The sequence below is a fragment of the Xyrauchen texanus genome, chromosome 19 (genome assembly GCF_025860055.1).
Source record: "Xyrauchen texanus isolate HMW12.3.18 chromosome 19, RBS_HiC_50CHRs, whole genome shotgun sequence".
NCBI classification, from domain to species: Eukaryota; Metazoa; Chordata; class Actinopteri; order Cypriniformes; family Catostomidae; genus Xyrauchen; species Xyrauchen texanus.
In genome coordinates this window covers 3,135,713-3,149,259 of record NC_068294.1, presented here as the reverse complement: position 1 = coordinate 3,149,259, position 13,547 = coordinate 3,135,713, and the positions used below count along the sequence as shown (strand labels likewise).

Below are 13,547 nucleotides of genomic sequence, written 5' to 3'. Positions count from 1 at the left end.
AGTTAAATTCAAATTCCAACTCATAAGGGGTAAATTCTTAAAATCTGAATTTGTAACCAACCCTGCCAGTGATTGCTGTGAGATGTTCTACCAGATATCACTGGAAAGATCTTGTCCAGACAGTGGTACAAATGTGCTGTTTAAGTGAGTGTCCTTCTTGGGTTTCCCAATATTGTTTTGCATCACCCGTCCATTCATCAGCGTCATGGGTAAATTGTAGTACATGTGGCGGCTGTTAAGTGTGGCTATTGCGGAGGTGGGCAGCTCATATTCGTAGCTGCGGCAGAAATGTTGCATATGCCGGTGGGCCGGCTCATTATAGTCTGGTATTTCAACATGAGCCGGAGCTAAAGATGCTGAGGTTGCAGTCATGGCAACCGTCGATACCGCCTGCAGGTCGCTGAAGAGCCCTTGCTCACCAGAGTCCAACACTTGTCGCCGGGACACAGACTCTTTCTTCTTAGCGGGCATTTTGTAGAGCACCTGCTTCCAGAACTTGGATTTCAGTTGGTTGCTTTTGGGGCCGTGCCATTTAATGATGGACAGTGCTCGGATGGTGTGCTTGAGGTCTTCTACTTCCTGGTAGTTAATAACGTTGCATAGGTCAGAGCATTCGATCATGATCACTTTGATTTCACCGGTCACCAGCATGCTGTGCAGCCGTGGCTCAAACTGGAAGATGCTCCAACCACGGCGGGCCACAAACTCAGGCGTTAACACGATAATAAGGCGCCTGCTCTGCTCCACGCTCCGGGCCAGATCCTCAATGTATGCTAGATAAGAGACAGAGATAAGATAAATGATTTTGGCTTGTTATACATTCATGCAGAATCATGCGTGAATAGTTGATTCAAAACTAAAGTACAGGAGTCATAAACAAAAACAAAATACAGAGGGCACAAAAAGTATTTAGTCACATTTGAAATGGCATTGCATTATACTGTTTGAAACATTTCAAAGGAAGTGTCATTTGCAAACAATTGCTGCTGGAGCTTTTCTCAGAACAAACCAAAAAAAAAAAAAAGACTTTTAATCAACTGGAACCAAGGATAATTTAGAGGATGTACCGAATAAAGTAATTTCCCCTCAAGTTCACACAGGTGTCCTAGCAGAGTAACCACAGGTGGAGATCAGCACTGTCCTCAGTAATCTTTCTGTTTATGTCATGTTGGAAACATAGTGGATGCAGCTTCATTCAAACACAGAAGTTTTCAGTTACTAATACCATTGTAGAAATTGACTAATCACAGTCAGCATTGGTTAATTAAATACATGAGTGAAGTGTCCAATAACAGAACGTTTTCTGAGAAGTATTCGAATGGTCATGTGATTCTAACACGGCAGCCCCCATGTGGGGACCCTCTCCATGTAGAATAAAACAGCTTTTATAAGTTACTGTTACTGATATGACTGGGGTCTTCATATGAGTGCATATGTTTTAAAATTACTGTTCATTTATTTATGAGTAAAAACAAATCACAGAATGCCTTGTCAAGCAACAGCTGCTGACGGCTACGGCTGATAAACCGCCACAGCCAAGATGGTCAAAAAATCACTATAAGTCTATCCCAAATTGCACAATTCTGCACTATTCTATGCCATTTGTAGTGTAAGTAGTGTGAGTAGTAGGTTTACATTGAAAATGCAACAACAATAAAGTGTACCACGTGTACAAAAAAACTAAACATGGAATGTAATGTTGAACACTTCATGCACTCAGCACAAATGGCTTGGCCTACGTAGCTGAAGGGGCGGAGTTACCTGGTCGCGACGCTGGCCTGACAAAACAATAGTAATTAATGGTGAATGTGGCAACTAGCAAAACTTCTGTGAAGACAGCACTTAATGCTGTGTGAATACTGGTGCGTTGAATACCTCAGAGGAAGTTCGTACTTACGAGATCTAAATCGTAAATACGTTTCAATGTGTTTAAGTGATTTTAGTTGGAAAGAGCGAACCAGTTTTATCCAATTTAATATTACTTTCTCTCTTTTAACATGTCAGAGGAGAGCACAGATTCTGTAGCGAATGTTGAAAACACTTTAGTGTTCCATCTGGGATGATCCTACACTCTGAAATTTCTTTCATTACATGACTGAGTGCAGTGTATATTGTAAGTGCTTAGTGTATAATGCGTCATATGAGACACAGCTTAAGCGGAATGGAGCAGTCGTTCATACAAGTATGAAAATAATTTCATTAAAAACAGCAAGAGAAGGTTTGCTTTTAGTGTCAAATGATCACCTAATGCATGAAAAATAGTTCTTACTCTTGCACAGTATAAAAAGGTCACATGGCTGCAGAGCTCGTTTGGCGTGCTTCATTGGCAGTGATTCGCAGATTGGTGGAGCATTTCTCTTCAAAATCAATGGTAGTGTAGTTTATCACCAATAAAATTCTGGTATTAAACATCAAAAATAAATAATGTTGAAATAACATGGACTGATGACTTTATCAGAAGTATATATCATTGATGATCAACCTCGGAACTCACAGCAGTTCTGTCTTTAAATGTTTATAAGTTATCGTTAAAAATGAATTTGCCTATTGTAAAAATGTATGGGGTTTTAACCAGACTTTATAGAACACAGACCTCTGTAGCCATCATGTCTGCAGCTCTTCTTTAAAAGTTCCTATTTACTATGAACATGTTCCACTGACACAAAATGTCACAATACTTTCTGTCTAAAAAAAAAAATCTATGTAATAGATAAACTTAATAGATAAACTTAAAACTTTTTTATTTTATTTAAAAATGCCACTTGTTTAGATACTTTGTTTACTAATGCAATAAAATATACTACGACTTTCTTTGAGTGTGGTTAAGTGCCCAAATACCAAATACTTTTGGGACCACTGTATACTCTATACAGTGAATCATGGTTTTTATAAGAAAAACATTTAGGTTACCTAGACGTTCCCTGTCTGTCGCTCACTTCGATGTTGTGTCAAAGATGCGACACTAGGGGTCCATATTTAATCACGCCATGCGCTGAACTGTGTACGTGCGCTGCTGATGCAGTTGCGTGCCAAAGCGACAGGCCAAAGCGGCAGGCCGCGTCAGACTCCACGTACCCTTCCCTAACACCCATAAGATCGTCATAACCTTCTGGTTCCCTACACCCCGAAGGAGGGAACAAGGCGATGTGCCAAGCATGGGAGCAGGCCGCCCCAGCCGGGCCTTTTCTCTATCTATGTTTCTCACATAGAGCTAAAGCAGCTGGGGACATCTTAACGCTATCACACGCAGCAGGGAAGGCGTTCTTTTCCAATTCCTATTCTTTCAGGGGGAAAAGACTCAACGGAGACCACACCTGCCCAGGCTGGGGGAGGTAAAGAGTGGTGAAATACATCACATGTGTTTTTAGGTTACATGTGGAGAATGGCGCAGTGGTAAATCCTACCTCATTGGGAGGGAGGAGTTGCTACAAACACGGCGACCGGGGGGCAGCGGGTCCACTTGCAAGGGGACTGTACAGCATAAAATAAACACAGGGGCACAAGTCCACACAGGGGCCTGTCCTGTGGAGCACCTATTTCAGTACAGAGTAGTTTGAGTACTCATAGTGGGTCTGGTCGGGGAATTCCTCCACTGAATTCGTGGACCAGAGGGCTAGGGAGGAGTCATCCAGGGAGCCGAGTTAGTGGGATCTCCTGGGATAATAGCGCACGGGATCGCCTCAGTGGAGGGGAAAGACTCTAGATGCAAGCCGTACACCCAGTCAGTTGTTTCCACGTTACCGAGTTGTACTGGCTCGGACCTGAGAGAACACGGGATGAAATCAACTTGACCCTGAGATTGTAAAATCTCGTAAAGGTATTTGGAATTTTGGTGTTGCCCAACCAGCAGGCAATGCGGTGTCCCAGACCCGAGGAACCAATAATCCAGCCGTAAAGGCTGTGGGGAGGACGGAGGGTTCCAGTCCAGCCCCACGCTGACGGCAGCCCGGGCAAGCATGTCGACCATCTGGGCATCAGGCCGTGTCGACCCGAGGGTAGCAGCCCAATCGAGTTTTCAGCATCAGATGCCGGAACACTCTCCGATGAAAACGTCGAAGTGAGCGACAGACGGGGAACACTAATTTTAACAAACCGCTATGCCTAAATATTCAACTTTAGCGAATAACTCTTCTCACATTTTTGTGCTACAGACATTAAAGATACCTCAAAGCATCTGGTTTGTTGAGAAGTGTGAGAAGTGTTCTGTTTTTCTTTATTGATTTAGAAACTGGAATTAAAACAGATTACTGGGATGCGACCGAATATGCATAATTCCCTACTATATCGTGCTTGTTTAACAAATCAGAGAAAATTATTCTTCCAGTTGTTGATACTACCTCATTTATTTGGGTCATTTATGAAATTGAATTTAGCTAAAATAAATAAATACATAAATGTAATGATTACTGCCCAGGTTAACAGTTTAAATATGAATTTGATTCAGTAATTGGTTGCTTTTGTAATTTAGTTTGATTCTAAATAAAAGGCTACCTCCTGAAAAATAAATTATTATTCTTTTGCAATTATTTTTGACTGTCCATTTCCTGTATGCCTTAGTACTTAACAAATAAAACATTATTAGAATGTTGGATGATATATGCAGAAAGTGTACTTTAGGTTTGAAGTGAACTTTCTGCAACAAAACTTTCAAACTGGATAACTGAGAAACACTGATGGTGCCTCATGGGTCTTTAACATCCCCAAACTATTCCTACAATGCTGACTTCAACTGCTTTGTTGGAGGAAATAATGGTTCAGGCTCTCTAACATGCCGTTACCATTTAAATGAGAAAGTCACAATTTCGAGATTTGATTTATCAAGTCAAATGTATATGATGCTGTGTAAATGTAACCAATTCTGTCTTTAACTTATTTGGATTTTTTATGCAATACTATGAATGAGAAGATGTCAAAACATATGAAAACCATCTGTGTTAGGGGAGTATTAAGTACTACCACCCCTGGAGTCGTGAGTATGAATCCAGTGTGTGCTGAGTGTGCTTTTAAGCAACCAAATTGGCCCGGTTGCTAGGGAGAGTAGAGTCACATGGGGTAACCTCCTCGTGGTTGTGATTAGTGGTTCTCGCTCTCAATGGGGCGTGTGGTGAGTTGTGTGTGGATCGTGGAGAGTAGCATGAGTCTCCACATGCTGTGAGTGTCCGCGGTGTCATGCACAATGTGTCACGTGATAAGATGCACAGATTGACGGTCTCAGAAGCGGAAGCAAATGAGACTTGTCCTCAACCACCCAGATTGAGTAACCGTGCCACCACGATAATCTAATCGGGCATTCCAAATTGGGAGAAAAGGGGATTAAAAAAAAAAAAACACATCTGTTTTAAAACTGATGTATTGATTCCAGTTGAAACTGTTACATCTCTACTGGACTCATGGACACAGTATTAGTAGACAACACATGAGCTCTGTGTGATATATTGCTATGGATATTTCTTCATTCAGTGTGTTCAGATTCTCCCAGTGAAGAATAATCATCTCCTAGAATCTGACTTTCTCTGCATGTGTGGAGCATATGCTGTGCATGCAGAATCAGCAGAGAAACTCAAATCAAATGCCATTGAAGGTTGTTGATGTGTCATATTTCTATGTAAACATATTAGGGCTGTCGATTTATCTCGTTAATTCAGTGCGATTAATTTTATAAAAAATAACATGTTAAAAAATTAACACAATTAATCATGTCCTCTGACTGTAATATGGAAGATTTCTGTGCAATTCAAGCTTGAAGTAGCACCTGTTTTCTCCAGGGGGCAGTAAGTGAAACACAACACACAGTTTATAAAGGGAACAAACCAACCTTTCAGCAGACGGCACAACACAAGGATGCATACTTGCATTCAAAACACAGCTTGATGGAGAGCAAATCTGAACTTGGGGATCTTAAAGGGATCATATAATGCCATTTTTGTACAAGTTAATATGAATCTTTAGGGTCTAAATGAAAACTTTGTAATATACTTTTATTAAAAATTCTCATTAGTATTTTAAGAAAACACTAATTTTACCTGCTCAAAAACAGCTCTGTTTTCAGCACGCTGTTTCAGTGCATATGACTAAATGATAATGAGCTTTGGTCACCCCGCCCCTCCGTTCTGGGGGCGTTTTTGACACAACGCACGTGGAGTTTTGCCTTGTTTTTAATAACACAATAACCATAACGCGTTGTTCATTATAAACGTGGGATTATGAATTATATTGAGAAGCGTCGTAACGTTATGGAAAACATGCCGTAATGTACCCTGAGTGGAAACATTAGCCACATTCATTGTGAAGCGTGCAAGCGATTTGCAAAGATTAATATAATCTTTGCAAATTAATATAATCTTCGACCGTGTGACGTCACACGGTCGAACGGCTCGATTTGAGGCAGGGGAAAACACTGGATGGATTTTTATCATAATAGGATGGTTGTGTACAGGCACAGCCAACACACATTTCAGTACAATCAACTTGAAAAAGTGCATGTACCATTATATGACCCCTTTAAGAGGCGATTTTCGAAGTATTAAACAATGTTTATTTTTACACAGCGAACTACAAATGGTATGTTTATGACGCAACACAATCAAAGTGAGACGCTCCAAATGGATCCGTCTGACACAGGTGTACATTGATGGGTCCTTAGACAAGCCCTCATAATAAATCTTGGACTGATTGACAAATTCCATTGCAAAATGAATACAGTTATAAAGTGAACTGTAGGCCAATGATTGGCTTATGTTTATTAATATGCAAATAAACAATACATTGCATTTTAAAGCAACTATTTGTATTGTCTTATCAATGCTTAACTCCTCTGGGGAGGCCTGCAGACTATAAGGGTTGGCAACACTAGAGGTCAACTGATATATCGGTTCTGCCAATTAATCAGCACCGATAACAGATTTCTGGAACTATTGCTATCAGCAAAAAGGGTCCACTGTTGTTATACAGTATGAGGCTAAATAAAGTAAATCACTTCACTGATGATTTGTGGTGTTTGTTTTGACACGTGAGACTACACTCTGCATGGTGGGGAACACTTCAGATGCAGATTTAAAACATCAATAACAAAAAAGGTATGTATACAGTACATGTTGTCATATCATTATAAATTCATTTGTTGACTAGATGCTGCATTAGCTGAGAACAGCATTATGTTTGCCGACAAGGCTGAGAGAATGCTAACATTAAAACTAACCTCAAGCGGTTAGAACAATGTGACAAAAATAAATGCTACTTCTACCCAAATGTTTAAATGTCACGATTGTTTCCATCTATTACCATCTATGTGCATTAGTTTATATCCTGCTGGTCACGTTTATGCATTCGCTACCCAGCTAAGTTGCATATTTAAAGCTAGTGACGTGAGTAAGCAAATTAATATCCTCATGCTGAATAAACAAAAGCAAAGGGAAACAAAGTTATTCGTCTAGCTCGCGTTTACATAGAAAACAAATGGATGGTTGCAAAAGCATTCGGTGTGAACAGACCCTTACAGTTGGTGGAGGTTTTTGTCCATTGTGTCTTGCTCTCTTATAAGCATTTCTCAGATTAAGCAATGAGTTGTTTAAATGCTTTGTCAGGAAAGATGTTCAACTTGGAAATGTGTGTCTCAAGATTCTCATGTTCGGTTCCAGTCTGTTGTGTTCCGTCTGTTTGAACAGCCCCTGGCCTGTGCTCATATTCTGAGCCACTTCACCACCAAGTTCAGCCGAATACCACTGCTAGAATCTGGACCGACTAAAAGTTTTAGATAATTTATTTTATTAGTTGAAAATGAAATTCTCTTTTTAACAGCCAGGATAGGAATGTTCTATGCAATAATATAACAGTGCTGAATGGTTTATGTATTTATTGCGCCCTCTTAGGACACAACGTCAATTTAAAAACCAGCTGACAAAATATATTCATATTTGTATGTTTATTTCATTTAAAAAAGTACAATACATTTTTATGGTTCATTCAGTAGTTTATTTTTGTAATAAAGTTCAGCACTATTTTACTTTGAGTGTTATTGTTTCATTCCGAATTGATTTTAAAACTATCGGTTGATTAATCGATTATTGGCAGGTACTGCCCAACTTAGTTCGGTCGACCTCTAGGCAACACTAAAGCAAGCACCCATGTGTAGTTCTTAATGATTAGGCTTCATTGCAACAAGTACTAATTAATTCATAGGAATCACTATCAAATTATAAATGTCCATGAATTTGTGATACAATTGCATTTCCACAGGAACAACAAAGTAAACATTTTGATGCTGATTTGCCAAAAAAAATCTATTTTTGCATAATAAAAAATAAGTAGAGCTTCCAAGAGCACCAAGACACTGTCTATTAAACACATCAACAAATTCTAAATGTTCCTAAACTTAAAATATAGAACTGTCAATCTGGACTAACCATCACCACCTTTGTAAATTGTACCCATGGATGAGAGTGAATGCATATCCCATGTTATTCTACTTATAAAGTACTTCTATCACCTTTGTAACAGCTGGAATAATCAATCTGAAAGCGAAGTTAACACAAAGTTAGGCCTAAATAAAAATAAACAGTACAAGATTATTTTAAATGAACTGTTTGATCAGCAGTCATTCTTAATGACCGATTCAAGCACCTAAATAAATATTTCACATAATATGGTAATTTCATTTCTACATCTGCAACTAACGGTATCAGTTTTGGGATTTTGTTAATCAGTAGATGAATACATAGATCAGCACTTTGATTAAGATCATGACTGATTGATCTAGCGGTGACTGTTGCCTCTAGTTTTTAGAGGTTTTGGATTCTAATTCGGCTAAATCTAACTTTTTATTTGAATAAAACAAGATTGCATCTGTATGTCATTGGATGGGTGTTACACTTTAAAAATAAAATGCAATACAATATGCGGGGAGACGGGAGTAGCGGAAACACAGACACGTTTATTGACAGTTCTGTATATGAAAGAACAGTGAACTCTGAAATTCAAACAACAACAACACAAACTCTTCGCTCCGGTATGGGAACCCGGAGTGTGCCTGAGCGCCTGTGAATGAGATGACACAGTTCAACCCAGCCATGAAACACTCCGTTTATATAGGAAGGAAACACATTGCACACCATCAACAATCAGCTCACCTGGATGCCCCATACCTTAAGAGAGAGGGAGAGAAAGAGAAAAAGACAACACACACAAACACTCAAACACACGAAGGAGAAGGCCATCACAACGGGGGGCACAGAAAAGAGTGCGAGCTGCAGCAAAACTGCTGACACTAAAGGACACTGATAACAGCTGCAATGAACACTTATAATAACATTCAATATAACATTCCAGTGCCGGAACGCCAGTCAAAACACACAGATGAAATTGAAACTCCAACTCAAGAATTGAGTGTGGAATGTGGAATGTGGAATGTGGATTATACACATACCTGACGTCAGTTATTTCTAACCCATCTCAACCCATAACTAACAGCGATGTATCAAATATCATTCAGTGAATACTTGGAAACAACTGATAAATTCATCTTTTTTTCCCACGTATTTGTCCATGTGGTCATTGTTTTTGAGGAAACAAGCTTATCAACCCACGAGAGCCCAAACACTGTACACGTGCTGCAATAGTAGGTAGACAATTTGTCGATGCTGTGATTGGTTGCTGCTGTAATCAGTCAATGAGTTTGTAGATATTTGTGCATTTGGGGAGAGTTTAGGCAGTTTGACATTAATAATTTCCTACACAATATCAAAATCAACAATAATATACTTACATTTATATTTAACATATTTGAATACTTATGCTGGGGTGGCAATACTTTTTTTAATTAGCTGGCAACTTGTTTACTTTTGTACCAAAAACATACTGTTCATCTTGATCTTTGGCTTAATGAAAGAGATGTTCTTACTGCTACTGGGGATGAGGTCGCGGTGAGGGATGAAGAGTTTATATCCGTAGTGTTTCTCCAGGATGTCAGGTAAGATCTCCAGAGCGAACTGCTCCTCCTCGCTCATCTCTTGCTCCACTGACTCTAAATCCACTTTGGTGTAAGATAGGTAGCCGTCATATTCTTTGTTGTCTAAAGTAAGAAATGCATTGTATCACAGAGGTTAATACAATACAGAATAAAGATAAACAAATCGCTAAGCCTTTATTTGATTTATGAGAGTAAACATGAATATCATCCAACCTATTTCTGTGGACAGGATATCATTTTTACAGATACATTTAGGCCTGTGGATTTAACACGTTAATTCTGTGTGAGTAATTATACAAAAAACAACGTGGTTTCTCCAGGGGGCGGTAAGCGAAACTCACTGTATAGGCAAGGCACAGCTTATACATACAAACTAAACCGAGAGCAGACAACACAAAGGGCGTTTAGCAAACGCCATTTTTGCACCCTTGAAAGGCACTTCGAGAAGGGGACGCCACTCGTTCCAACCAAAACAAAGTAAATTTTTTCACAAAGGGCCCTGTCACAAGACTTTTAGTGTAGGCTACTTTCAAACTGTAATGTCATGCTCCCTTCTGAGTGCCCACATCAAGAGCTCTGCCCTTCGTAGTGAGTAGGGCATAGGAATGAACACATTTGATTGGAATTCACCCAAGATGAGAACACGTTCTGGTAGGAGGTGAAGCCACAGGAAGTGTTCGAGTGGCAATCTTAGTATGCCCAAACTGCCATAGAGCATCAATGACTGACGAAAATACCCCCGTTTCACCATCTCCGACCTGCGGTAAGACATTTTGCCCTCTAGTGACAATCATATTTATAATATGTTTAATTAGCTTGTTATAGATAATATTCATTACGAGGGAGAAGATATATGTGAATCAGGACGTCAGAGGGTGGACAAACTGTCCACAAGTTGTAATAGCTAGGAAAAGCTGTAATATCTGCTTGTTTAGAGTGACAATATGTCCTTACGCCCAATAAGGACTTATATAGTGCCTTTTAACCTTAGATGTATTCAGAGTGCTTTACACGGCGTCTCATTCACCCATTCACACACACATTCATACGCCAATGATGGATGTCTCTAGCCTGTCATTGGGAGCAACTTAGGGTTCAGTGTCTTGCCCAAGGACACTTCGGCATGTGGAGTCGTGTGGGCTGGGAATCGACGCCAACCCTGCGATTAGTGGACAACCTGCTCTACCTCCTGAGCCACAGCTGCCCAAACATCGATGTATATGTATCAATAGGGACATTGGAATGTTTGGGCATTGCGGTATGGCAGCACATTGACTTCACCGATATGACATCACGAGCAATCCAGTTCTATATATATACAGTGGCATGCAAAAGTTTGGGCACCCCTGGTCAAATTTCTGTTGCTGTGAGTAGAAGATGAACTGATCTCCAAATGGCATAAAGTTAAAGATGAAACATTCTTTTTAACATTTTAAGCATTATTAGTGTATTATTTTTATTTTGTACAATTTTATATTGAAAAAAGGAAAGGAGCACCATGCAAAAGTTTGGGCACCCCAAGAGGTAATGTTTACCAAGGTCTCAGACCTTAATTAGCTTGTTAGGGCTATGGCTTCACAATCATCATATGAAAAGTCCAGGTGATGCCAATTTCAAAGCTTTATAAATACTCTGACTCCTCAAATCTTGTCCCAACAATCAGCAGCCATAAGCTCCTCTAAGCAGCTGCCTAGCACTCTGAAAATTAAAATAATTGATGCCCACAAAGCAGGAGAAGTCTATAAGAAGATAGCAAAGCGTTTTTCAGGCAGCCGTTTCCTCAGTTCTTAATGTAATTAAGAAATGGCAGTTAACAGGAATGGTGGAAGTCAAGTTGAGGTCTGAAAGAACAAGAAAACTTTACGAGAATTTCAAAAGACCTTAAGGAAGATTGAGCAGACTCTTGTGTAGTTGTGCGCTGTTCTACTGTGCAGCGACACCTGCACAAATCTGACCTTCATGGAAGAGTCATGAGAAGAAAACCTTCCCTGCATCCTCACCACGAAATTCAGCATCAGAGGTTTGCAAATGAACATCTAAACAAGCCTGATGCATTTTGGAAACAAGTCCTGTGGACTGATGATGTTAAAATCGAACTTTTTGGCCACAATGAGCAAATGTGTTTGGAGAAAAAAGAATGCACCTCTGAAAAGAACACCTCTCCAACTGTTAAGCACAGGGGTGGATTGATCATGCTTTGGACTAAGTTGATGCCAGTGGCACAGGGGAACATTTCTTTGGTAGAGGAAAGAATGGATTAAATTAAATACTATGTTACCGGAGCCAGCTGGTAGATAGTTGTGAGAAGACGTCGTTGAGAATGCGGCCCTTGTCAAAGTCACGCATCTCAACCATGTTTAGCCAGAGGTGGCATTCCTGGACCACGAGGGTGGTCATCGCCCGCCCGAGTGCCCGCGCTGTGACTTTTGTGGCTCTGAGAGCAAGGTTGGTGGCAGAGCACAGTTCCTGCAGCACATTGGGGTCAGGACTACCCAGGTGCAGTTCTTTAAATGCCTTGGCTTGGTGGATCTGCAGGAGAGCCATGGCATGCAAGGCAGAGGCATCCTGTCCAGTGGCGCTGTAGGCTTTCGAGGTCAGCGACGACGTCATCCTACAGGCCTTGGAGGGGAGTACAGGGCGATCCCACCAGGAGCTGGCGTTCTTGGGGCACAGGTGGATCGCAACCACTCTGTCCACCTGGGGGACCTCCGTGTACCCTTGGGCCACCCCACCGTCACGGGTATTGAGAGCGGACAAGTGAGGAGGCCGGTTTGGGGCAGTAAAAGGTGCCCTCCACAACCTCGTCATGCACCTCCGGGAAGAAAGATACTGGGGGGGGGCGTGGCTGGGAGCAGCGCCCTAACCCAAGGTACCAATCGTCAAGCCGTGAAGGTTGTGGGGAGGACGGAGGGTTCCAGTCCAAGCTCACGGTGACCTGGGAAAGCATGTCAGCCATCTGAGCGTCGGTCTCAGACTGGGCAGACTGACCCGAAGTTGGCAGCCCAGTCGAGTCCTCTGCGTCAGACGCCTGAACACTCTCTGATGCAGTGGCGACGTCATCATCCAATTCCGGGGCTCGAGAGTGAGCCGCACTCACCTCGAGCCCGGATGGAAGCAAGCGAGCATGCTGGGGGGCGGGTGGTTTATGGGATTTAACTGGCAAAACCGAGCCTGCTGCCATCCCCAAATCACCTCCATCGCCAGCCGGGTCGTCCTCAATCCCGTGGGAAGAAGGAACGACGTAGGGGACGGCTGAAGTGGCATTCACTTTGAGAAATGAAATCCGCAACGCTGCCATGGTCATGTTCTCGCAGTGAGTACATGAACCATACACAAATGCTGCCTCAGTGTGATCGCTACCCAGGCACACGAGGCAGCATCTATGACCGTCAGTCTTGGAGCGATATCAACTGCATCCAGGAACAACAAAGAGGCGGAAAGGCATCTTTAAAAAGATTTGTCTTGAAAAGGACGTTCAATGCCTGCTGTGTATTGCTCTTTTGTGATTGAAAATGAAACTCTTTTAGAGAAATAAACTCTTTTAGGAAAAAACACTCTTTTAGACAGAAGCGCTGTACAGCGT

The 13,547-nt window shown here is 41.3% G+C and overlaps 1 protein-coding gene across 1 annotated transcript in view; it reads right to left on the bottom strand.

The window, feature by feature from the left end:
* Nucleotides 1-13,547, bottom strand: part of LOC127659530 (X-linked interleukin-1 receptor accessory protein-like 2) — a 564,853-nt gene continuing 551,306 nt past the window's right edge. Inside the window, exons 10-12 of the mRNA XM_052149394.1 lie at nucleotides 9,854-10,066; nucleotides 3,076-3,081; nucleotides 1-773 (exon numbers count right to left, since the gene is read on the bottom strand). Coding sequence (XP_052005354.1) covers nucleotides 88-773; nucleotides 3,076-3,081; nucleotides 9,854-10,066 — 905 coding nt within the window. The 3' untranslated portion in view covers nucleotides 1-87. The remainder of the gene's footprint in view (nucleotides 774-3,075; nucleotides 3,082-9,853; nucleotides 10,067-13,547) is intronic.